The 26,865-nt window shown below is 42.5% G+C and overlaps 1 protein-coding gene across 1 annotated transcript; it reads right to left on the reverse strand.

Annotated features, from left to right (window-relative positions):
* Positions 1–413: 413 nt before the first annotated feature.
* On the reverse strand, positions 414–26,319 carry LOC121271958 (cholesterol side-chain cleavage enzyme, mitochondrial-like). The gene is made up of 9 exons (XM_041178217.1): positions 26,036–26,319; positions 22,008–22,163; positions 19,468–19,667; positions 15,000–15,203; positions 11,027–11,187; positions 7,878–8,044; positions 3,464–3,542; positions 1,071–1,262; positions 414–527 (listed from the first exon to the last, which is right to left on the reverse strand). The coding sequence occupies exons 1-9, from the start codon at positions 26,317–26,319 to the stop codon at positions 414–416; spliced, it is 1,557 nt and encodes a 518-aa protein (XP_041034151.1).
* Positions 26,320–26,865: the final 546 nt, after the last annotated feature.

Genomic DNA, 26,865 nt, shown 5'->3' on the forward strand with positions numbered 1-26,865 from the left:
ATCATAAATCTACTTAGAATGAGTTTATGATTTCATTACATAAAGCAGGAGGAAACAATTCACCCCATGTGTTCAAGCAGCATTCTGGGGGTATAGTGGGGCAGGGGGTGGGGAGGCGAAATGGTAATAAAACTCCCTTGTGTAATGTGGCTCTTGCTGCTTAAGCTGGTTTTCTATGCTCCACTTGTCTCCACCATCCATGAAAATTGGTCACCATGCCATTCAAATGTCTCAGTCTGACAGTTAACATTGGCTCTATGGAAATAAATCCAAGTAATGGGTAGATAAATTTACAACCAGTATGAACCCATTACTGATCACTGATTCTCAAGAATACTCATGAATTGATCTCCAGTGAAATAATGAAACAAAACAAACCAATGGATCCTCCACAAGTGCATCCTTTTTTTCCTTCACTCAATGGGCTTTAGAATTAGCATGATGGGGTTCTCTGGGATAAGGATGAGGTCGAAAGTTGATTTCACTTCAACCAGCCTACTTGTTTCAATTTTGAAGTTCTGCACCATCTAACAAGGAAACAGGACGACAGGCATAAGTCATGGATTGTAGCATTTCAACGCCACAAAGATTTGTCACATGTGAAGCAGAATGTTAAATAAACAGCAGATGTAAACCCATTTTGCCATCCTACCTCACACTGCTGCTTAGGTCATTTCAATGGACCACTTTTTCTTATATCTCCCTTTCATCTCACAGCAATCGACTGATGCCAAAAGGTATTTCATTTGTCAGGACTGCTGATCTGCACCGGCTCTACAAATGAGCATTATGACCTAGTGCCATTGCCCTGCCTTTTCCCATACCCTTGCAAATTGTTTCAGATGCTCTTAGACCTGCTGAGTTTTCCTAGCATTTTCTGTTTTTACCCCATATGGTTTATTTTGTTGGACGTATTTATCGATCTCTTGCACAAACATTGCTGAAAACTGGGACAGTATTAAATAAGCCATTTCAAAATGTTGGTATTATCCTGATTAAAAAGATCGAGAGATCCTCAAATGCAAATTTGTCATTGACAAATCTGGCAATAAAACTAACGTGTGACTTACATGAATTAGAAAGAGCAGCATTTCTGCCTCTGCAATCCTACGTCCAATACACTGCCGTGGTCCAAATCCAAAGCCAAGATTTTTGAAGTAGTTACTTTCCTGGTTCAGCCATCTTTCTGGGTTGTACCTTTCTGGCTTAAAAAATATCTCCGAGTTTCTTCCCATTGCATACAATCCCACCTGCACTAAAGTCTATAGGAGGAAGAAACCAGGCGCCATGTTACTGATTATAATTCAGCGTTGTTAACTACTTCAGTTCACCAGCCGCAAGGGGCTAATAGGGAATCAAGTTATTATTAATTCCATTTTTCATTAGTAAAAACATTGAATTTTTAAAAACAGGTCATTGGACCTGTGATCTCAAAACTGACACTTACATGGTGAAATGCATGTGTACTTTAACCTTCTTGTGCATTTGTAGAGAGAAAAAAGCAGTGTGCAAGTGTGTTGTTTGATTGTTGTGTGTGCTTTAACACCTTGGGTGCTGGTAGGTGATAGATTTTGTTCAATAAGTATACACGTGAAATACATTTACCCATATCCTATGAGCGTATGTAAGGTATTTACTAAAATTACTGCACTTGACTAAATTGTGTCACTGTATTCATTGTGGCTGGTTTGCAATTTCTATTGGACAATATTGTTCCATACACCAATCAACAAGCACTCAAATGCTGCCAAATTCTTCAGGATTAAATTCTTGATCACACAAAACAAACTAATTGTGCAGACTATTTTATAACACCATGAAATAATGAATTTATTGTTAGTCATTAATTTCATCAGTTAGTCAGTTTCTGGAGTTTGTACTGGCTCGAGGATATAAACATCAAAAGCTACAATGAACTCACGGCAATTCCAGAAATCATGGTTAACTAAAACATTTTAAAATGGTTGGTTCATTACATAATAGTTGCCATAATATACAGTGAATGGCCATGAATTATGTGCAGGAAAGTTATGTAGTTACAGGTGTTACGTAGTCACTCCAACTTTTCCAATTAATTCTACCATAATTGCAATCCTACATCTCTCTTCCCATTATATCTGTGACCATAACAGCATTTGTAATGAGAAGTATGGATCGCAGTAATGATGCTCAAACATTATATTTCATATATATGTAGATATAGGGATATAGATACTGTAAATCATAAATGATTGGGAGTGATCCAAGGCTCAATTAGTAACTACACTGCATTTGTGCTACTGAGCCTTATAGACTAAAAGGCCAAGTCTGATCTCCACTTCCATGTTAAGTAAGGTGATCTGATCCACTGAAGCATTGGGCATAACAGCTGACCTCAAGAGTCTGAAGGAGATGAAAAATAAGCCAGTATTTTGGTTCTGCTATCCATTGCTCTTAATGGGAAATGAATGTTGCTTTTTAGCTGGTGAGGACACAATTGCCTTCAGCCCAATAAAATAAATACTTCTCCCCATAAAATAAATACTTGCATCTATATGGTGCCTTTTATAACTTCAGGATGTCCCAGGAAGCCAGAGAAATATCTCTTAAGTGTAGCCACTGTTGTAATGCCAGAGCAGCCAATTTGCATAGAGGAAGGTGCCAAGAATAGCAGTCCGACATTGACCAGAAAATCTGTTTTCGTTACTAATATTGGTTAGGGGAAAAAATTGTGCCCAGGACACCAGGGAGAACTGCTCTGATTTTCAGATTAGTGCCAAGGGATTTTTTTTAACATCTACCAGGAGCCAGACAAGTCTTCAGTTTAACAACTCATCTGAAAGTTAACACTCATCTAAGTGGGTCACCCTTTTAAGACATAGGTGATAAGTAATTTCTTCTCTTGGAGGGTAGTGAATCTGTGGAATTCTTTACCACAGAGGGCTGTAGAGACTGGGTGGTTAAGAATACTCAAGGCTGAGATGGACAGATTTTTAATCAGTAGGGCAATCAAGGGTTATGGGGAAAAGGCAGGAAAGTGGAATTGAGGATTATCAGATCAGCTATGATCTCATTGAATGGCGGAGTAGACTCGATGGGCTGAATGGCCTTCTTCTGCTCCTATGTCTTAAGGTCTTATGGACAGTGTAGCACCCCCTCAGTATTGCACTGGAGCCTCGATCTACATTTCTTAATTGCCAAAGTAGGACTTGAATTCATGAACTTCTAACTCAGACAAGAGTGCTACCAATGAGCCAAAGTTGGGCACAATGATTATCAGCACTCGCTATCTGTCTACGTGTAAAAAATAACCACCCAAATAACTTTGAAGTGCAATCATTGTGGCTATGTAGAAGGGGAGAACAGGTAATAAAATGGGAAAAACATTTTGGAGGGTGATTGATGGTGCAGTGGATGACAACACTATCTCTTTGTTTCTAGGAATCACTGTGGTAGGTAAAGTTTTTGATTGCCTATATCTTACCCCAACAGGTATTCGATAATTTTGCAACACAGTGTCTTCATTTGTGTATCGCTGTAATGTTACAGCTACTGGGTGAAGCCTGTGAATATAAATAAACTACATTAGTCGTTTGGTAGTAAAGAACTCCAGTATTGCTGAAAAAAATAAACATTTTTGTCAAAGCTTTTCATCTTGCACTCAGCAGGACAATTCGCAAGAAAATACCAAATGTAAAGGGAACAACAATTTATACTGTATGAGAAGAGAGTGCTGATTGGTTGGCAAGTGAACTCTGATTGGTGGAGGGGTTGCCATGGAGATTGTACCAGTTGATGTTGAATGACAGTAAACTGCCAAGCATTGTTTGAAATTTAAACCAGGCAGCTTGACTCTGATTGGTCAAGGAATTTCCCTAAGGAATGAGCCAGCAAATGGCTGTCACTTATTTTGTTTAGCTGAAACAGGCACAATGTGTGTACATGTTCTTTCTGTCTGCAAAGAACAGGGCCCTGTGTATTAACATATGTAGTTTCCAGTACACACACACTGCGAGCCCAACCGACAATCTTAAACTGGTTGTCAGCATAATTCTTAGCACACTGAGGATTATTTAACAAAATAAATGTTCTGTTGAAGGGTCATGAGGACTCGAAACGTCAACTCTTTTCTTCTCCGCCGATGCTGCCAGACCTGCTGAGCTTTTCCAGGTAATTCTGTTTTTATTATTTAACAGACATTGTCCAGTCACAAAATCACATCTAAGGTTGGACACTGTGTTTTGAGTTTTGCAAGCACAGGCTGTTTAGGGACGGTCAGTACCTTGCCCGTTGTGAACAGTGACTGGGACATGCTGTTTGATAGGGTCTGCCAGTCTTTGGGATGTACGGCCTACATACCCAGCAGCACACTGGCACTGAAATTCACGTACCACATGACTCATTTGTGTGACGGACAGAACGTCTTTTGGGCTTGACAGCAGCATCCGGTTAGTACGGAATGTCACTCGTGTGGCTCCTGCACAGCGAAACAGCTGGTTTCACCTGTTGCTCAAATTTTTGAGAGATCTTGCCCTTCCAGGATCATCTGAGGTATTCCGGGGGCTGGAAAATTTTACTTCCTGCAGGCAGGGGTGCGAGAAGACACTGGGCGAGCGTTGTGATGTCATTTCGCACTTGTGCAATATTTCGCTCGGTGGGCGCGCGCAAAGGTTGGAAGTGCCCTGGTGACAATTAAGAGGGCGTTTAAGCCCATTAGCGGCCCGAATGTCTGCAATTTTTCATGCCCCGTCCAACCTCACAGTTGGCGATTGGGCAAATCGGCCAGGCGGGCTTTGCATTTTTCATCAAACCTCACCCAAGGGTGGGATGGGATTTCCATTATGAAATAACATTAAAATAAAAATCCGTGGACTGCATTTTATCCGTTATATTTTCGGGTGCCTGATTGTGATGCGTGGGCTTTTGTCCCCCCCCCCCCCCCCAACTCCCCCAAGCTTTTTGAAAACTTTATTTAATCATTTGAAGACCTGCAGCTCCCTGAGGCAGTGGTCTGTGCCCACGGTAACATCAAACATCATCGGCAGCCCTCTTCCTGTCCCCACCCTGGCAGCTTTTCAGCGTGCGTTTCATGCTGGCTGGCCATTAATTGGCTAACCAGCATGAAATTGCAGTTGGGGGGGGCAGGGGCAATCACTGTTGGCGTCCATTTCCCGACCGCTCCTGGGCCCATCAATTGCGTCCGTCCGCCACAGGTAAACTCAAGCCTCGGTACTCTTCAGGGCCGAAAGTGATGGCTTTGGGCCCGTTCATGAGTTTGCGGGATATGCGGTGTGAAATGATCTGATCAGGGCAGCCATTATTCTGCAGGATGACTTTGACGCGCCCTATTTGACATCAAGCTTGCATGGTGAGCAAATGGCTCGGGCCCTATTTATGAGGTTGCCGATAAGGCCAATCTCATAGCATGTGGAACTGTAAGAAGACCCATGCGTATATTGACCAGTGAAGGTAGGCTTGTGGTAGGCCGTGATAGAGAACCCTTGGCAGATTTTTCAATTAATATGCAAAGGAAAGGGAGTTCATTGGACTGCTCCATTTCAAAGGTGAATTTGAACGTAGGATGGAGCCCATTAAGACACATAAGGAAATTATCACATGAAGCTGCAGATTTAAACATAGCAAATGTATCATCCACATATTGAAAATATGCATGGGGGTAGGAGGTTAGGTGTCATTCCATCAAAGACATGTTTCTCATGCAATCCAACAAAGATGTTTGTTGGATTGCATGATGGGGGTCCCATGGCAACACCATCTTTTTGGGCATACGTGGTGTCGTTTAAACTGAATTCAACAGCATGAGTTGCTGATTCATAAGCTCAATGAATACTGATTCATGCAATGGTGGGGTTTAGATCGCCATGATGTAATGCTGCAGCACAAACTTGCCAAGCAGTCAGCACTCTCTTCTCATAAAGTATAAATTGTTGTTCCCTTTATATTTGGCATTCTTGCAAATTGTCCTGATGAGTGCAAGACGAACAGCTTCGACCAAAAATGTCTCTTTTTTCAGCAATAAATTACATTAGCAAGAGACAAAGTACAAAAGAAAGTTAGACAATAAACAAAGAGACTAAAACATTATGGTTTAAGTGTTAAAAGAGGAGGCACAAGAACATTGGCTTGAATGGCTTCCTTCTGTGGCTTCCAAAGTGTGATTCTAATGGTAAATTGGAAAGAAAATGTGCAGAGCAACTGAGTTGTGAGTCTATAGGAGGCAGAGGCAATGTATCTCAATGCGTGAATCCACATTCTCTGCGAGTTGTTCATTTCACTTTCTTAATCGATCAGCTTTCCTTGTAAATAAAGTTGGAACTCCTGTTTGCCACAATAAATCTGTCAATGCCTGATAATCAAACCCAGAAACATTTACATGTCCATTCCCTGAATTCTCCTGCTATAATATCCAGTTGCATTTTGAATGTCCCTTAAGTGATTCCAACATTTTGACATTCTGACTAAAGATCTTCTAATGTTGGATGGAATTAATTTTCAACCATTTAAATTCTCTTGGCTTCTGTTGAAGTAGTATTCTGCATTTGTTCCGTGTATGCTATTTAACATATTTTTTTTAACATTTTGAAATCATTGCAGCCCATAAAAGAGTCCCGAAAGCACTGCTAATACCAAGCCATGAAACAACACTAACACTGATAGCAAGATTATTGATTCTAGCACTTTTACCAAGAAGTAATTCTCAATTCTGAGGACTTCTGGAAATTCTGAGGTTAGTATGTGTTTGTCTGTTGATGTATGTATATGTTAAGTGAATCTTCTGTGGCACTGCTCACAGGATTATTAAGTAACACAAGATAACATTTAAGGGCCTGTCGCTTTGAGGCGTAAATTCCATCCCCTGCTGTCATCCCATCAATCAGAACCCTAACTTTGTGTGACTGATAGGACAATTAAGAGGATGGGAGAAATTGTGAAAAGGGTAAGTTCTTGGAGAAGGGAAGCTGATTCACAACATCTTTGCTTGGATTTGGCATCTTAAAGATTGTTGAATACAGGAGGTAGAAAGTGTTTAATTTGTTTTTTTTTACTTTCTTATTTGTTTACCATCTTGAGTTGCAGTTAGGGTTGTTAAAGTTTATTTGTCTGCAGTTGGGTACATGGCAAGGGCGGGGAGTCAGTCACACTGGATAACTGAAACAGTAGGTTGTGATAAAATGAATGTGTCTAGGTTATAATACATCTGATTATTATTAAGTGTGACTGCAATGTGTTATATAGGTATGTGGGATGTTGCACAGCATGCAATGCTTTTAATGCATTAATTAATTAGTAATACATAATAAATAGTATTATAGGTGTGTTGTAGATTTAGTTTGCCTGTGTCAGGTTGACTTTAAGTCAGACTGGGTTTCAGACAGGTGGGGGGGTGAACCACAATCACCTGTTATTCTGTAGAAGAGAATAAAGAAAGACATGCATTTATATGGTGCTTTTCAAGATCAAAGGATGTCCCAAAGCTCTTTAGAGCCAATGAAATACTTTTGAAGTGTAGTCATTCTTGTAATGTAGGAACTGCAGCAGCCAATTTGCGCATAGTAAGCTCAATAAACAGAAATGCGATAATGACTAGATAATTTATATTTTGTGATGATTGAGGGATCGGTGGCCAGGACGCCAAGGATAACTTGCCTGCTCTTTTTCGAAATAGTGTCATGGGATCATTTGTGTCCACCTGACAGAGCAGATGGGACCTCACTTTAATGTTTCATTCCAAAGACAGCACCTCTGACAGTGCACATTCCCTCACTATAGCACTGGAGTGCCAGCAGTACACTTATTACCTCCTTGGTCATTTTCAATGCTTTAAGAATTTGAGAAGAACACATCTGATGCTTTTCATAACTGTAAGATGTTCTTACCTCAGTGTTTCCTTCAGTGCAGCTCTGAGCAGTGGCACTGATTTCAACATTTGTAGTGGATCACCCTCTGTTTTTTGATTGGCCTTTATAATTTCACTGCGTAAATTCTCCTGCACATTGGGGTTTTTGGCAAGCTCATACATAGTCCATAATAGAGTCACAGAAGTCTGTTTCAAGAAAAAATTTAGATGACAAGATTATGGTGAATACGTTTTAAAAGTTTATCATTAATAGAAAGTATATAGATGGATGCACGCATATCTGCTGTGTTTGTTCACATTTAACACACTTACCAGAACATGAGGTTGACCGCTACTCAATTACTAGAATTTTTTAAAATATAAAATGTTTTATTTATTGTTCCACTTTTCCTTTCAGTCTCCTTTCTTTCTCTCTTGAATGTACTTTTTATCTTTCCCACTCTTTGGGTGAAATTTAATGACCCCCAGCGCCGAGGGCAGGAGAGTGTGGGTTGGGGACCTTTCCAGCCTCCACCCAGTTAGGCCCTGGGTAGGAAGGCTCAGGGACGGTCTTCCCACCCATAAGATAACTGAGGCGCTTAAGTGGGCCTCGTCCTGTTGTCACTGGTATTCGGAGGAATCGACACGTGGGAAACCCAAAACATTGCAAACTCCTGGATGGAGGGAATGGGGGTCGGGGGCAGGAGGTTGGGGGGTGGGATTCCCTCATTCAAAGGCAATTAGCGATTGATTGAGGGACCTGGCATTGGAAAGAGGAGGGGTGCTCACCCTCCTTTCCTTACTTCCATGCACCTCCCCCACTCCACTCTACGACCTGCGTGACCTCCCATCCCAGCCTCGCTCACTCTTGGCTTCACATCCCTTGTGGATCCTGGGCCTCTGGTGGGTGGATTGCTGAAACTGCCACTGCTCCAAGCGGCACTGCTTACAATGGAAAGCTGTTGGCCTCTGACTGACTGGTTGGGGTTGGGATTGGGATTTCCATCCCCTCCGCCCACCCCCCACCCCCCCCTTAATCCCAGGGAAGGCCCAAAGGTGACCATCAGGCACTTAATATGGCAGGCTTTCCCCAGTGGAGGTGACGTGGGGTCTCTCTGGCTCTCCAGCCAGTGGGCAAGACCCCCATCACCCGGATTAATTTCTGCCTTTATTTCTCTTTCCACACCTGATTTGACTAATTCACCTATTTCCTTCCTTACATATTATTGGTTAGGGATCATTCCCCAAGCTCCTGGATGCCTAGCTGTGATATTATCAGCTCACAGTTCGACATGTTTTTGAGCTGAGTATTGAGGGAAAAGGCCTAACCAACAGGCATGCCACACAATGCTGTTCTCCAGCAAGGTCTGGGCTAATAACTGAATTTAGATTACCCAACACATTACTTTTCATTTGAGCTAATCAACCAATAATGTAAGACAGTTAAGATTAAACCTCTGTCTTAAGCCCCAGCCATTCAGTGAAAGCACTGCAACTAGTTCCATCCACCAAAATGCTTTCCTCTCCTACAAGCGAGACCATTTCCCCTTAATGCCAAATAAGCATCAAGGACAAGGTTATCCAACATGCAGCTGTTAACTGTATTTGTACCACAACTAAAAGATTCTGCCATCCTACTGTGAACAGATCAGTTGCTTTCTTTGTGAATGTTGCACTGGCTCATGTAAAATACACAAGTTGAAGGCAGTGCCCCTTTATACATCGACTGGACTTCTGACTGTTTTTCTCTATCTCACAATTCATTTTTGGATGTTCACTCAAAATCTCACACAGCTTCTGTGTTTTTGTCCTTTTCTTATCATATTTTGACTGCTTTCTCAATGATTCTCAATGCCAAGGCACCTCTTCAGACTTTGAGCTGATGGAAGGAGGATGGAATCTTGCACATATTCTCAACTGTAAATTTAAAGGAACACTATCATTTTAGCTAAGTGGGATGAGGTTGCAATTAACAGTGTGAAAATCATAATTATTTAATCTCGCCAATTATCTACAATGACTTAGTCAAAAATTTGAAAACGCTGTTTTGTTTGAAAAGTTACTTTATAAGATTACTAGTTCTTATGACTGCAGGCAAAACAAAATTGTTCCTTGTTACTCAGAAACCTAAACACTATACCAGAATAATAAATGCAAGTTGTATTATTGACATAAAAACAGAAAAGGTTGGAAATACTCAGCAGGTCGGACAGATCTGTGGAGCAAAAAAGGAAGTTAACATTTCAAGTCAATGATCTTTCATCCACTCTGCTGATGATTCTCAGAACTTTTTGTTTTTATTTCAGATTTCCACCAGCCACAATATTTTGCCTTTATATAACTGACACTTGTTATTGGCCCTAAGTGTATTTCCCTCTCTTTTCCTGCAGCATGGGGCAGGATTTTCCCAGTGATAGGTTTGGAGGTGGGAACAGGAGCAAAATGAGAGTCTCGTATCTGGACAGCTGCCTGTCACGTTCCCACCTCCTAGCGACCCTATCGGAGCCGGGGACTGACTGGCAGGGGCTACCTACCTGGCAGTGGCAAGCAACTTATTAAAGCTAATCACTTGGGGGCTAACTAGTGATACAGGCAGGAGCTTTCCACTGGCATATGGGTCCCTGCCGAGCCTGAAGGTGGCCTCCCAGTGGCATCCGAGGGAGGTGGGTGGGGTGTGTGTGCGTGTGTGTGTGTGTGCCATCGATGCCCTGCTTGAAATCGCTCCCCCTCCCCCTCCTGAAACTGTGGGGATCAGTGGGCCACAGTCACAGCCACAGGTGATCTTGTGGAGGGCAACTGTGACCACACTTCAGAGGGTGCCTCAACCCTCACGAGTCCCCGCTCCTGGTGCAACCGCTGGCCACCCAAAGTAGCGAACACTCCAAATGGCCCTTCTGCCTGCTCAACCCTAATTGGGCAGAGCTTCTGGAGGCAGCCTGTTAATTGGCTGCCTCCGGGAAGATCGCGCAGGTGGGTGGGGTATGGAGACCATTGTCGTCAGGATCCGCGTACTGTTCCTGATCTCAGAATTCCAACCCCAAATGGAAACTGCAGCCCATACAGTCCACAGCACAGAATCAGGCCATTTGGCCCAACTAGTCAATGCTGGCATTTATGCTCTACACAAGCCTCCCCTCACCCTATCAGCTTAATGATTCACTGTCAGATAAGAAAACAATTTTCTCTTACTGTGTCAACTCCACCTGCCATAAGCTCTGTGATACTCGCTTTGATGTCATCTAGGGGTAGCATGCCTTGCAACAGTAGATCTGTTAGAACTCCGGAATATTCTTTGTCATTTTTGGATCTGAGGTGGAACTGCCTGTATGTTTTTTGTATACAGGTATTCGCTATAAATGAAGATAGAAGGTCGTTATCAAAGTACAACAATTTCACTGTTAGGCAGGAATTTTAAAATAAACTAGCAGACTAACCATCACTAATCATATTTCATGCTTGCATAATTATGCCACGCATTCCTTCTGCAACAGCCTGTAAAATTTCTTTGCTGCTTGATTAATTATATTGAACTCAATTGAAAAACAAATACTTGTATCCTAAAATAAATGGCTTTTAGCATTTATTCAAAGCCTCACTGGCCCATGGAGACTGATTCCAGATTTATGCTATAGTTGTGCACTTGGGTAGATTGTTGGAAGTACTTGTGTGGTGATCATAAGACCAGCACTTCTCAAGTCAGGGAACAAGAATCAAGGAGACAGCCAGTCTCTTTGGGCCACTCACACTAAACAGAAGCATGGTTACACATCTTGAAGAAAGTATCTAAAGAAGATTAATTTCGGTTGAGGTATAGTGTGTGGCACATGGAGTCCTCTTGTATCGTCCCCATCTTCACTTCCTCAAGCCCAAGGGGTGCAGATTTGAGAATGTCTGGTGCACATTGGTTTCACTCCCCATCACCAGATCCTTGAAGACATCAAGTGCTTGTGGACCTTACTCCCCTCTATTAATATTACTCACTACTTCAAAATCATGCTTGAGGGCATCTTTGCCCCATTACCAACCATCTTCATAAACCTTCCTCCACCAGCTCCTCCTGCCCTCATCTCCAAGTGTGAGGAGCTCATGGGTTCACCTGTCACTATAACAGGGACCATTCATGCAGCTGCCTCTGTAATTCCTGCCCAGTCACTGCTCCCACCCACCCTGGCCTTCTCCTTGTGAGGCAATCCTCATGCTTGTCTTCCCCTGAATCTGCATTTCTCTCTCATTTCTCTGTCATCTCGACTCTCGTCATATCTGACCTTACCTTGTCCATGAGACTTTCTTGCTCCACTGACACCATTCCCATCAAGTCCAATATCTCTTTGTGGCCCTAATGGATCCATCTCTTCAGGTACTTCAGGTACCCCTTTCTTTCAAAACCGACTCCATTATGCCTCCCCTGAAAGAAACACCCCTGCCTCTTCTATCCTTCCAAATTTCTATCTCAATTTCACTATTCCAACATACTGTCGCCTCCTATGTCCAGTTTCTCCCAGACCTCTCTGTTGGAATCTCTTCAATTATGTTTTTCACCCCTAACCAAAGTCAAAAATGGCATCCTATGTGTTTATAATGTGGAGAAGGATTTTATGGTTGGGGAGGAGGGGGTGGTAACTCTTTCGAGTACAAATACATTTCCATCTGTTTCAGATGAAGTTACATTGTTTCATAGTTTGCCATTGTGAGATTTGAACTCTTGATCTTGGGGTTGCAAGCCCAATACCATAACCACTTGGCTATTTAGGCCAAGCAAGGAGGGGGTGGTAGTTGCAGGACGGGTGCCTGGCTGCCAGCGAGCAAGAATATGCTGGGCAAGCCTCAATTAGATTAGAGTGGGACGTCCCTCGGGGGACAGGAACTCCCTCCCTAGAGAGCTGCCGGCTCATCTAATAGGCTGGCAGCTCTGTAGACTCAGCGGCGCCTGAAGAGAGTAGTGGCCACTGCCGGGACTACAAGCAGTCACAAGGTAGAAGTGAAAAAGGATACCTAACTTCAGGTAAGTCTGCGGATTTTGGGCAGTCACAGCTAGGAGACCCCAGCAAGGGGGAAGCGGGGTGAGGGGAGGGTTAGAGAGGCCAGGAGGAGGGACAAAAGCGGGAGCGGAAGTACCAATTTGGGGAGGGGGGTGCCCCTGATGGGCACAGGTGACCACCCCCACCCCCCCCCCGAAGGAGGTAGCCCCCTCTTTCCTGCATGCAGTAAAAGTTGCCATGCTATCTGCCACTTTCCCCACTTTCTCCTGCAAACCAGAAAATTGAGGCAGAATGAGGCTCTTAAATGGCAGGCACTCAAGAGCCTCAATCGACCTAAAGGTGAGCAGGCTGCCTGACACCTTAACCGGGGTGGGCAAGAAGGCAGTGGGCTGGTGACCCACTTTATTTGACGTGGCCCCTCTTCAAATATGCCAGCGGGTCGTGGACCATAAAATTCATCATGTGGTGTATTATCGTTCCTGACCTATCCGAAGCATAAGACGTGAACAGGCATAGACGGTTCAGCCCCTCAACCCTTTTCCAATAGTCAGTCAAATCATGGATCATCTGTACCTCAACTTCATTTGCCCATATCTAACAAAAATCTACCAATCTCAGTCCTGAGAGCTCTAACCGACCTGGCATCCACAGTCTTTTCGGGAAGAGAGTTCTAGATTTCCACCTCGCTCTGTGAGAAGAAATGCTTCCCAATTCCACTCTTGAATGGTCTGGCTCGAATTTTAAGATTCCTCGCCAATTCCCGCTCACTTGACTATCCCTGTCTTCACTAGCTCCCCAGTTCCACCGTTGCATCCATTTTAAATTTAAATAACATCCAAACTTGCAACAAGTCCTGTTTACCTCCATACTCTCACCTCTTCCTATCTCTGTAACCTCCAAGAGCCCTACAACCTTCCGAGACATCTGTGCTCCTCCACCTTATGTGCATCTCTGATTTTCATGACCACACCTCTGGCAGCCATGTGTTCAGCTGCTTAAGCGCTGAGTTCTAGAAGTCCCTCCCCAAACAACTTAAGTATTTTTTTTATCTGCTCTTTCATGGGGGATATAGATGTCACTGGCACCTTCTCCATCTCCACTGAGGAATAGTGGCTCTGGTGTAGTGGTAATATCACTGGACTCATAAGCCTCAGGCTCATGGTCTGGGCACATAGATTCAAAAGCTGCTGGAATTTAAATTTAATTAACAAAAATCTGTAAAAGTGGCCTTGAAACTATCAGCAGTTGTCATAAAAGCCCATCTGGTTCCCTAATGCCCTTTCGGGAAGGAAACCTTCTGTTCTTAGCTTGTCTGGCCTACATGTGACTCCAGATCCACAGCAATGTTGTTGGCTCCTAACCACCCTCTGAAGTGGCCTAGCAAGGCAATTAGGGATGGGCAACAAATGCTGGCCTTGCCAGTGATGCCCATTTCCGATGTAAGAAAGATTATATAACCATTGCTAAAGTTGTTCATTTCTCTATCAATGAGATGACTAAGATCTAGTCATCGTGCCCTACATAAAACAAACCTCCGAAGCTGCTGTGGAGGCTCAACGATATTGTGAATGAAGTGTGCATTTTTAAAAACTTTAAATGGCCAACTTTCAGGGTCCGCGGTTCAAATACGTGTTGTCATCAGCTGTCATTGGAGCTTGATTTTTCCCTGAATGGCCAAGCTTACTTCGAGATCAGCGGAAAGATAAATCATTCAATGGTTAAAACTCTGAATGGAGGAGAAGGAGCAGCTCAAGGCCCAATTCTTAGAATTGCCAAGCATGCAAAGAAAAAAAGCACAAAGGACAAATCTGTGGCCTAGACTGGTCTGCTCTCCATAAGACAATAAGACATAGGAGCAGAAGTAGGCCATTTGGCTTATCGAGCCTGCTCCATCATGCGATGAGATCATGGCTGACCTGATAATCCTCAACTCCACTTTGCCACCTTTTCCCCGTAACCCTCAATTCCCTTACTGATAAGACCATAAGACGTAAGATCAAACTTAGGCCATAGGCCTTGCTGAAAGGTGGTAGGAATGTACTGGAAGGAGTAAAACAAAATTAAAAATAAAAATAGCCAGCTTTACTACGCAAAATATAATGGGAAATAGAAACTCATCTATTGAGTCCACATGTCATTATCACTAATTTCATACAAATAACAATTTGTCCTGAGTTTCTCACCGTGTGCAAAAATGGTATCCCAAGCAACAACATGATCTTGCCAGACCTTTGATTTGATTGATCTCAGCAGTCCAGGTGGAATATAAAGCATTGGTGATGTGGATTTGAACATCAATGTAACTGAATCAATGAACTTTTGCGATTCAGGGTTATGATGACCCTGCAGTAAGCCAAGACGTTCTCCATATAATACATGGCAAACAGCTGTAAATGCAAAGATTTAGAGATCTTTAAATTATTTCTTTATGAATCTGTGTTTGAACATTGGAGATGTTCAGTGGTAGAAGATCACTGATAATCTGGAATTACTGAAATAAGAGAAAGTGCAATGGGCTCGATTTTAGACTGGCGAGAAAGTTCCCTCTAAAATATGTAGACGATGCAGCAATTCCGACTGTACTGTGCAGTGCAAAAAGCGGGCCACACACAACCACAGGATGCACACGTGCATCTGAACCCAGGACTCATTTAAATAGAACTGGAACAAAAACAGAAATTGCTGGAAAAACTCAGCAGGCCTGACAGCATCTGCGAAGAGAGAAACCTAGTTGACATTTTGAGTCCGTATGACCCAACAGAGCTGAATACCAGTTGTGTTGTGTAACAGGCAAGGGATGTGATACCACCTGATTTGGTCCTTGTCCATATCCATTTTCACCTACACTCTCTGTGTCAATAACAAAACATTCGCATTTACTCTAATATATTAGCAATTGAGCTGTGCTACTCTTAAGAGACTACTAATGACTGCAACCTGAATTTAGAGACACTGTAAATTGATATAAAAAGATACCCAAGGGTCATATGGACTCGGAATGTTAGCTCTGTTTCTCTCTCCACCGATGCTGTCAGGCTTGCTGAGTTTTTCTAGCAGTTTCTGTTTTTGTTTCAGATTTCCAGCATCCGCAGTATTTTGCTTTTAAATAGAACTGGTGCTCTTCAAATGGGCATTCTTGATGGAGCTTGCCAGGTTTGGACTAGCGCAACAATGAGTGTTGACTGGCCTGCAGCAAGGTCCTTTGGAGGGTCGGAGTGTGGTGGTGTGGTCTCAATTGTGGAGCTTGGCTGGGGCTACTTGGGGTGGCCTTGTTCCTCCTGTTTCCATAGAAATAAGTTAAGATGTACTTTTCTGAAGCTTCTTCAGCTGGGGGTTATACAGTCTATGCAGTCCTGTCTTAAAGTAGCCAATGTGGTTCTATGAATGTCATAGGAGCTTGATTTGCTTGTTAAAAGGGGCTTACTGCCTGAAAGAGGCAGGCATTTTTGCCATTCAGTGATAGGCTCCTGAAAAAAAGGAGACTGCCCAAAGAATTGGTATGAACTGGACTGTAAAGCCTGCCTACACCATTTTGAGGTCATTACTGGCCGGTTAACACAGATTTAACTGAGTTAAAATTGGTCCCATCATGCCCCCTAAAGTAGGTTTGAAAGCTAGTTTCCTGAGTATATCTCTCCCTTTTTACCTCACCATCAATCTAAGTAAGTTGAACTTTACTACAGAAGGACACTATGGGGCTGAAACTGGACATTGGGAGGACACAAAGCAGATGGAATCATATTTGTTGAATTTTATTCTACTCCTCCAATATTCAATTCCATTGATGTCAACAGAGCTGAATACCGGGTGTGTTGTGTAACAGGCAAGAGATGAGATACTACCTGATTTGGTCCTTGTCCATATCCAATTTCACCTACACTCTCTGTGCCAATAACAAAACATTCACATTTACTCTAATATATTAGCAATTTATGTGAATAATTGAGCTGTGCTACTCTTAAGGGACTACTGATGACTGCAAACCTGAATTTCGAGGCACTGTAAATTGATATAAAAAGATATCCTGTTCTCCTAAAAATTAGTACAACTTTCTTAGTGCTATCTGTAGCAGGACATTCAACAAGAAATGAAAATCAACATTGGTTCAGCAATACAAATAAAAGGGGTTGGTTTAGCTCAGTGTTATATCTGAGCTCAAACAAAACTCTGCCATCCAAATTCTCACACTCGCACCAAACCCTTCATTCAACACTCCTCCACTCATTGACCCACCTTGGCCCCCTGCCTGACACCGTCTCAATTTTAAAAATCTCATCCCTGTTTTCAATCCTTCCATGGTCTCACCCCTCATATCTCTGTAATTTCCTTCAGTCCTACAACCTTCTGATCTCAGCTCCTCCAACTCTTGTTCTGATGAAGAGTCATACGGACTCGAAATGTTAACTGTGTTCCTCTCCATGGATGCTGTCAGACCTGCTGAATTTTTCCAGCTATTTTTGTTTTTGTTCCTCCGATACTGACCGCTTGAAAATCATTTATTTTAATCACTCCATCATTGGTAGGTGTGCTTTCAGCTGTTTGGTTTTAAACTCTGGAAATACCTCCCTATACTTCTCCCCATCTCCACCCCTCTCTCCTCTTCCAAGCCACCCCTTACAACCTATCTCTTTGACCAAACTTTTATTTATCAGGCTTTGGATCTCCTAATGTAGCTTAGTGTTAAGTTTTGTCCTAAAATTCTGTAAGGCATCTTGGGACGTTTAATTACATTAAAGCTACTATATGAATACAAGATGGTGTTTTTGAGATTGGGAACTTGAGCAAGAGATCTACATGATATCACTCCACCACATAATTCACATGTGCTAACACACTGTGGCACTGAACTATGTAGCATTTAGGGTTGCATCTCAACAGCAAAGAATATTTGCAGTTAAGACTGTTACTAGGATCCGATGAAACAGAAACCAAGGGCAGGATTTGTAGGTTGGCATGTGGGTACGATCAGCAGGCCTGGGAACAGCTGGTGAATGGACCACTGACCGGGATTTCACGGTAGCTGGCCAACTAACGGCCAATCGGTGTGAAGCGGGCGCTGAAATGCTCAGCGCTGCCGGGGTGGTGGTGGGGGAGACGAGGGGGGTGCGCTGACGTAAGCACAAGCGCGGGTGAGCGCTGAATGAAAGCCCCCTGAAGGCAGAGAGCTGCCTCAGGGAGCTGAAGACTTTAAAGCCAATAAGTAAAGCTTTTAAAATCCGGAAAAAAATGCCCACGCATCACAATCAGTCACCTGAATACATACACGATAAAAATTCTGTAGATACATTTTTATTTTTTTTAATTTAATAACAGAAAGGAAACATCTTCCTGCCCTTGTATGAGGTTTCATGGAAAAAATGCAAAAGTCAGCCTGGCCGATTTGCCCGTCCGCCAACCATAAGGTTGGACGGACCACGACAAATCGGAGACAATTACAACTTTCATTGCACCATTGGCCTCTTAATTGTCAGCGGGTGTGCTTCTGATATTTGCACGTGCTCGCTGACCGAAATATCGCGCGAGTGTAGGATGATGTCAGGACACTCGTCCGACATCACTTCACACGATTTCGTGTCCGATTGGGTCGGGCACGCACATGGACTACAAATTCTGCCCCAAGACACAGAGCTTTTCTTTATTTAGGGTTTATTGACTTATTCCGTCTCACTGCTCTCTTCCTACACAACCTAGTGTCCCAGCCATCCCCTATTTATACTCTTTTGAAAAACAAAATCAATAAATTAAACTAAGGATTGATAAATCAGGAGGGAGTGACAGCCCCTGGTGAGGCACTGAAACTAAAACAAAAACACAAAAGGAAACTTATAAAATTAAATCAAAATGTCATTGCTGATGCACCCCAGTCCCTTGGTGCCTACTGATCACGGAAGGCCTCTAGTGTACCAGTGGACACCACGTGCTCCCTCTCTAGGGCCACCCTGCCACAGACATAGCCTCGGTAGAGGGGCAGACAGTCATACGAACATGCGAACAAGGAGCAGGAGTAGGCCATTCAGCCCCTCGAGCCTGCTCTGCCATTTAATAAGATCATGGCTGATCTGATGGAAGCCTGAAGTCTGCATCCCACCTGCCGCCAATAACCTATCACCCCCTTGCTCACCAAGAATCTACCCACCTCTCCCTTAAAAATATCCAAAGACACTGCTTCCACTACTTTTCCAGGAAGAGAGTTCCAAAAACTCACGACCCTCTGAGTGAATAACATTTCACCTCATCTCTGTTTTAAATGGGCGAACCCTTATTTTTAAACAGTGACCCCGAGTTCTAGATTCGCCTACAGGAGGAAACATCCTCTCCACATCCACCCTGTCAAGACTCCTCAGGATCTTATATGTTTCAATCAGTAGGACTGGACGACCCCCTCAACCACCCGGTGCCTGGACCTGTTGATGGCCACCTTAGCCAGGCCCAGAGCAGGCTTACGAGGAGGTCCTCCTTCCACCCCACTCCACTTCAACCCCCTATTTATATGTGCTCAAAGATAATTAATACCCATTGCCTGTTTCTCTTGACCGTAACAATGTAATTAACATGACATTAACAAACCTTAACAGTGTAATTGACAAAAGATCAACAGAAGATCTAAGGTAATGGGATAACCAAAGTAAAGAGGCAATATTGGATCCTTACATTCAAGTGCGAATTTGAAGAGATCGTTTGAGAGATCAGCTGTCCAATTACCTCTCCCACTGTCCTCAATCTGTTTATAAACCGTAGACACAAAATCCAGCACCACTTCATTGAGAAGAGGCACAAACTTTTGGATGATTTGGGGTGAAATCAGTGCTTTATTTAAAATGAGTCGATCTTTTCTCCATTCCTCCCCACTTCTGTAAAACAACCACAACAGAAGAAAGGTTATTAACAGGGTATCAGAACTATGCTAGTGATCATTGTCTTTATTCTCCAGCACTCCCTACCTCTTTGAAACCACTATTATCACGGCCTCGCTCAAAAATTCCTCAATCCCCCACATTCTTCAACCACCATTCCAACTCACTTTCCCTTTTCCTATATAGTCCAGTAATACATTGTTGTCTTGCAACTAGAATTCCATCTTCCCTACACTCCCCCAAAAAGAGCCTCCAATCTGGCTTGTGCCCTGTTTGAAATGACTAATGATATTTGTGCAACTGAGACCAAAGGTTGCTCTCTCTTCATCTTCCTTGATCTTTCTGATGCTTTCAACATAGTTAAGCACAACATCATTTTCCAGTGCCTCTCTTTCACAGTAGGCTTCTATGGCACTGCTTTTTCAAGGTTTCAATTTTGTATGGTGTAAAAACTTTACCATAATACATTACAGCAATTCAATATGGCCCACCAACACTTTCTGAGGACAATCGGGGATAGGCAAGTAATGCAATCTTGACAAGACTGCCTACATCCAGACACTAAGTTAGAAAAAAAATACTCCACAAGTTATTCTTATAAGGTTATTACCAATTTGTTCCCCGCAATCTGTTCACTTACATTCTGCCTTTTGGTTATCGTCAGTAAGCATGGTGTCAACTTTCACATGTATGCCAAAGACATGTCATTATATCTCTCCATTTCCATTTATAATGCTGGATGAGACGTTAAACTGAGTCCTTGTCTATGCTTTCAGGTGGGCATAAAAGATCCCACGGCAGTATTCAAAGAAGAGCAGGGGAGTTATCCCTGGTGTCCTGGCCAAACCTATCTCTCAACCAATGCTTAAAAGAGATAATCTGGTCATTACTTCATTGCTGTTTGTGGGACCCTGCTGTGCACAAATTGGCTGCCTCATTTCCGACATTATAACAGTGACTGCATTTCAAAAACACCTGACTGGCTGCAAAGTGCTTTCTGATGTTCTGAGGTCATGAAAGACGCCATATAAATTCTAGTTTTTCTTCTATTCTAATGCTTCCCCTATAGTTTCCTGAGTTCTACCCTATACAAATTACAGCTCATCCAAAATTCCATTCCCCACTAATTGGTCTCCTTGGTTACTGGCTCCCAATCTGTCTATGTGTCGAGATCAAATTCCTTTTCCTCTTCTACAGATTGCTTTCTGACCTTGACCTTTCTACCTCTGAAGCCTTATTCAGCCCTGTGTTCCTGTACCTCAACATCTGCTCTTCCAGTTCCAGCTTCTTACTTTGCTCCTCTCTTCATTCCACCTGAGATCCCTTGCTACATCTCTATTCTCTTTGAAAAGTCACCCTAAAATGCTTTTATATTCTTGCTTTTGTAGATGCTAAGTAAATGAAGATGCAAAGCGTCTTCAAGAGGATTTGGGCAGACTTAGTGAGTGGGCAAGAACATGGCAGACAGAATATGATATGGAAAAATGTGAGGTTATACACTTTGGTGGGGGTATTTCTTAAGTGGTAAGAGATTAAAAAGTGTAGATGTACAAAGGGACCCGGGTGTCCCTGCCAATAAGTTACTGAAGGCTAACATGCAGCAGGCAATTAGGAAGGTTACTAGTATGTTAGCCTTTATCACAAGAGGGTTTCAGTACTGGAGTAGTGAAACCTTGCTTCAATTGTATAGAAGCTTGGTTAGACCGCACCTGGAGTACTGTGTGCAGTTTTGGTCCCCTTACCTTAGGAAAGATATTATTGCCATAGAGGGAGTGCAACGAAGGTTCACCAGACTTGTTCCCAGGATGGAGGGACTGTCCTATGAAGAGAGATTGAGGAAACTAGGCCTGTATTCTCTAGAGTTCCGAAGAATGAGAGGTGATCTCATTGAAACCTACAAATTCAGAAAGGGTAGATGCAGGTAAGATGTTTCCTCTGGTTGGAGAGTCTAAAACCAAGGGACACAATTTCAAAATAAGGGGAAAGACACTTAGGACTGAGATGAGGAGAAATCTTTTTACTCAGAGGGTCGGGAATCTTTGGAATTCTCTACGCCAGAGGGTTGTGGAAGCTCAGTCATTGAGTATGTTTAAAGTAGAGACTGAAAGATTCCTAAATACCAATAACATAAAGGGATGTGGGGATAATGTGGGGGAAAAAGGCATTGAAGTGGATGATCAGCCATGATCGTATTGAATGGCGGAACTGGCTCAATGGGCTGAAAGGCCTACTCTTGCTCCAATGTTCCTAACTGCAAATTACTGCATCATTTTTAAAATTACAAGATCCCTGCTTTCAAAAATTGAAGTTATTAGTTTGCCATAAATTCAAACTTACTTCAATAGGACTCCGTATTTTTCTTTTCTATGGTCCCTGTAAGCCATCCAGGGCCACACCTTCATCCTCTCTGGAAACAGGCCCTCAGATTTAAACAAAGTTGCAGCATCTTCAGGGTTAATAATGTTTACACTATTGTGGTGACCGATTCTTTCCCTGCAAATGAATAGGAGACACACGGTAAAAGGGCTAAATGGCTTCAGTAGCTGATCCAGTAAACTGGGTTGAATATAACTGAGGTTCGGGACAAGTATTTATCATTTCAAATGGATGATGAAATTAAGTTTTCTTATGCACCATTTGTCTCATTGATCCAACTGGAGTCGGAAATTGCTTTTCAAAACTCACTTCTTTAGTTCTGGAATGTTCAGTTCAATGTTCGAATGTCAAACATCTTATATTGCTAGATTTTATATAGCAATAGGGCTTTTGGGAATCTACAGTTCAACAATATTATCATTATAATTATTATTAGAACATAAATACATCTTAAATGTCACTGATGTTAAAACTTAGTCGATGTATCTTTCAAACAATTAAAGACCCAATTTTCCAAAACTAAAACTAGGGAGAAAAAGGAATAATTGCAAATGTTGGGAATGGAATAAAAACAGAAAATTCTGAAACAATATAGTAGGCCAATCAGCATCTGAAGTGAGAAAAGGCGTATTAGTGGTCTCAGTGTGAATCCTGTCGCAGGCGAAGTTTCCCTAGCTTAAGTATTAACCTGCCTTTTCTTTATTCAGGTACTGCTGTGCATATCCACCATTTTCGGTTGTTATTTTAGAAATGTGTGCAAAAATAAGTCATCAACTCACATTTGGCTTTTGGAACTGTACCTGCAGATAATCCCTGAGTCGGTCACTGGGGACATGCTGATGTGTTGTGCTGATTCCAACCAGGCACTGCAATGAAAGCACTTTTGGATGCTTTTCATATTGCAATAGTAAGAAAAATGTGTTATTAGCTTTACAGCTTTCTTTGCTATGGTACTCAATGTTAATTCTTTCTTTGCAACTTTTCCCACAGCATTTCCTATTAGGTTTACTGTCAGTAATGCTCTTTCTGTAACTTGTGTACCAAATTACAGCTTTTTCCATTCATGAGTTGTTGCCCACTGCAATTTCAGTTGCCACAGCTACAATTCTTAAGACAGACATCCCACTGGGCTCATACTCTACTTGTGAGTAAAGGGGAAGGAAGAAAAGGATATTGCGAGACTTAAGATAGAGGCTCATTTACGTGTGGGGCATCCTCGACTTAATCCCACATTATCCAATTGCCCATTTAGAACAGACTGAGGTGCGTGTAACCACATGTGGCTGAGGAACTACTGTGCCTCCTCTGAGTAAATTGTGAGGATGTAGCTCATTAAACGGGCAAGGGACAGCACTTTAACTGTCAAAGTGACCAGTGCCATAAACTTATGTGCAACCGTTTCTTTCAGTCAACAGATTTCACAAGCAGCAGTTCACACGTCCGCAAAGCAGGTAACAAGTGCTTTATTTCCCAGGGCTAACTCCTTCATCCCAGCAGCCATTATAACAAAGCATTTCATTTTGTGGCAGATGTCTTCAAAATACGAGGCATTCTTGAAGGCATGCATGGTGAGATTCCACCCTACCAATGCCCCCTCCACTCCCCCACCAACCCATAACTTCCATGAGCAGAAAGAGTTCCACTCCATTAATCTGCAACTGCTCTGCAACCACAGGCACACCTTCCTGAACATTAATGCCCGTCTATTCTGGTAGCAGGTGTGATGCCTTTAGTTTTTGACAATCTAAGGTATCATCATTTGAGGAGCAGGAAGGTTGGGTGGATGGACACTCTGGCACCATGCAAGTTCTTTTCACCTCTGGATCAGTCTCCTTGAGAATGCCAACAAGAAGTGTAATGGAGCAATATAAAGATAAAATCATGGGCATCAAGCTCATGGTGGGATACATCACTGGAATCTTAAATCCAAATGCTTTGATAGATCCAGTGTTGCAGTACCAGCTCTGCTACTGTCTCATAGATTACAGTGGCATGTAGCGCATTGCACAACTACATCATTGAGAGGTTTTGCCATGTATCGGTAGAAAAGGAGCATCAACCACAACCACTGACAGAGGACGGTACTGCACCTAAAGGCATGCCCTAATGGATGTACCTGTTCAATGCAACACACTTCTGCTCACATTGTTCCTACAGAGTGAACTCCTGACATTGCCTTCTGCCTGCCTGGACCAATGTGGAGATGAACCTCTTTTCCTTTTGCTATCTTATTCTGTCCCAACCCATTTTAACTAGCAGTTGAAATTTTAAAATATCATTTCATTCACCTTTTTTACTGTGAGGATCGTGCATTCTGAGTGTGCCTCACCGTGATACTTTCCCTTTGTGAAACTGTATGTTGTATGCCTTCTATTACTTTGTGTCAGCTGTGTCAATTGGTTGCACTCTTGCCTCTGAGTCACAAGGTTTGGTGTCCAATTCCTGCTCCAGTGCTTGAACACAAAATCAACGTGACGCTCGAGTGCAGTGTGGAGGGAGCGCTGTGTTTGGTTAAACTGAGGACCCATCTGCTTGCTTAGGGTGCAGAACCCATGGCATGATTTTGAAGAAGAGGCAGGGGAGTTTTCCCTGGGGGTCCTTGGCAATATTTATCCTTCAATCAACATTAGAAAAAAGACAGGTTATCTGGTCATTGTCACATTGCTGTTTGATGTGCCTATATTGGCTGCTGTGTTTCCTACATTCAAGAAGTGCTTAATTGGTCATACAGCCTCGGGTGGTGGTGAAAAGCATTTTGTAAATGCAAGCCTTTCTTTTAATCTCTAACAGGGGTCCATCTAAATCTTTGCCCAGTGGGCAGAAAAAAACACGGTGTCAATCTTTTGAAATAGAGGTGGGCTAGTACCTCTTTATATTGAGTCAAGAGATGCCCTGCATCAGTTGGCACTGTGCCAACTGTGTCACATAATATACAGGAAACTAGGTCCTACAGGCAAGTACATTCCCGGCATAAAATCAATAGCATTACTTAAAGAATGGGAGGGAGTTCTCCTTGCCAGCATTCCTCTGCCAATCAACAACGCCAAAAAGAATGAATGAAACATCGCTGTGCCACAATGCAGATGCAAATATGCCAGTGGGAAAATTGGCACCGAATCACACATTGGCACCAGGAAAGGAGACAGGATTTAGTTCCGTGCACTGTGTGGAGAGATGTTATCCTCACTTTGCATTTGGAAGTCTGATTTGGTGGCATGATTCTGCCCAGCTTGTGTGGAAATATAAATCTTTATATTAAATAACTCAGTCCAATCTTTCCACCCACTTCAACAATTAATACTTAAGATCAATGCTTCAAGACACATTTTGCAGAGAGGTATATCCAACCACTAAGTACATTAGAGCTCATGCTGTACAAAGTTAGCTGGTTGCAATGCTCCGTGGATGACAGATGCTGGTTAAAATACGATTGGTTAAGATTCATCAGTTAACTAACAAATAATGAATTATAAGCAAGTGTTCTTTTTTCTCTCTGCCCTCTATCCCGGTGTTTTGCAACTGGGCTTCCCTGGAACCTAAGGGTTTTGTGCGCCTCCCTTAAGGGTTCCCCACGATTTTCACAACATTTGAAAATACAGATTTTTTTTTAAAACTTTGTCCAAAAAACTAAATTGAAATAATTGATATGTTAACATTGTACAATCCATAATCGTACACTACAAATATGCGGTATTTAACAGCGTGGTTTAATTTTGCACTATTTTAATAGTGTTTTCCCTTTTTTTGCCTTTATGATATATATACGTACGGTGGGAGGAGAGGAGGGAGGGTTGGGGGCTCCACAGAATTTCACAATATATTATCGGGTTCCTTAACTAAAAAAAGATTGAAAACCACTGCTCTATCCGCATTGTAACAGGTTAGTGCCGTACACTGAATTATAACATTACAGAAATTACTTTTAACTCGAAGAGCCCCTCTTATACCTGTCCAATTCAAATACAGGTTTATTATTGCTATTTACGTACCTGTAAATCGGACCATACTTCTTGAAGTTCTTTAACATGAGGTTGTGCATATTTCTGATCCCATCGTTTTTCCAAAAGGTATAGGCGCTGACCCAGTTGTTCCTCCAGTCTCCGGGTAGAGCATCGTAGGATTTCAGAGTTTGATCAGAAGACGTATAGAGTTGACTAGTCCCTGAATAATTCCTGCGAATGGAGAATGGATTGTCATTCTCCACAGAGGTAAAGGAAATCTTTTGGCCATAACTGCTCCCAGACACAGAGAGTCGGATACTTCCCCTGATCATTCTAACATTGGCTCCAACAGCTGTATTGGGTCCAAATGACTACTCGAATCTGATTACTCCTTTCACTGTCGTTTTTATAGCCGGCGTTCAAGGACTACTTCAACCTTGCTGAACAATGCCGTCACCCAGACAATATTTGAATCTTTCATGCGTTGGTGAAAAAGGTCATGACGCAGTACCACTGGGTGAAAGGCTGCAAGTCGGTCGTATTTAGTTCATGCTTCTTAGCGTTAGCTTCTGCATGTATTCGCACTCACAAGAAGTTTGTGCTCAGCAACATCATCTTGCGATATATGGTCAAAGCTAAGTAACTATGTGTAGCTAAAGACACCTCTTAATTAAATAATGCCATTTGCACAAGGCTTATAAATATGATCATACAACATTAAGAGTTAAAACATTTTGATGAATTTCCGAACAATAAAAGCAAAAAGCTTTATTTACAATTTTTTATTTGTTCATGGGATGTGGGCGTCGCTGGCTAAGCCAGCATCCATTGCCCATCCCTAATTGCCCCTTGAGAAGGTGGTGGTGAGCTACCTTCTT

Source organism: Carcharodon carcharias, chromosome 32 (assembly GCF_017639515.1).
Source record: "Carcharodon carcharias isolate sCarCar2 chromosome 32, sCarCar2.pri, whole genome shotgun sequence".
Lineage (NCBI taxonomy): Eukaryota > Metazoa > Chordata > Chondrichthyes > Lamniformes > Lamnidae > Carcharodon > Carcharodon carcharias.

Excerpts from the sequence above, each read along its gene's own strand:
- LOC121271958 (XM_041178217.1), bottom strand. The coding sequence starts at position 26,319 with ATGATCAGGGGAAGTATCCGACTCTCTGTGTCTGGGAGCAGTTATGGC. Across the intron at positions 22,164-26,035 it reads AAGTATGGTCCGATTTACAG|GGAAAGAATCGGTCACCACA; the intron begins GTACGTAAATAG and ends ATTCATTTGCAG. Across the intron at positions 3,543-7,877 it reads GCACTGAAGGAAACACTGAG|GCTTCACCCAGTAGCTGTAA; the intron begins GTAAGAACATCT and ends TTATATTCACAG.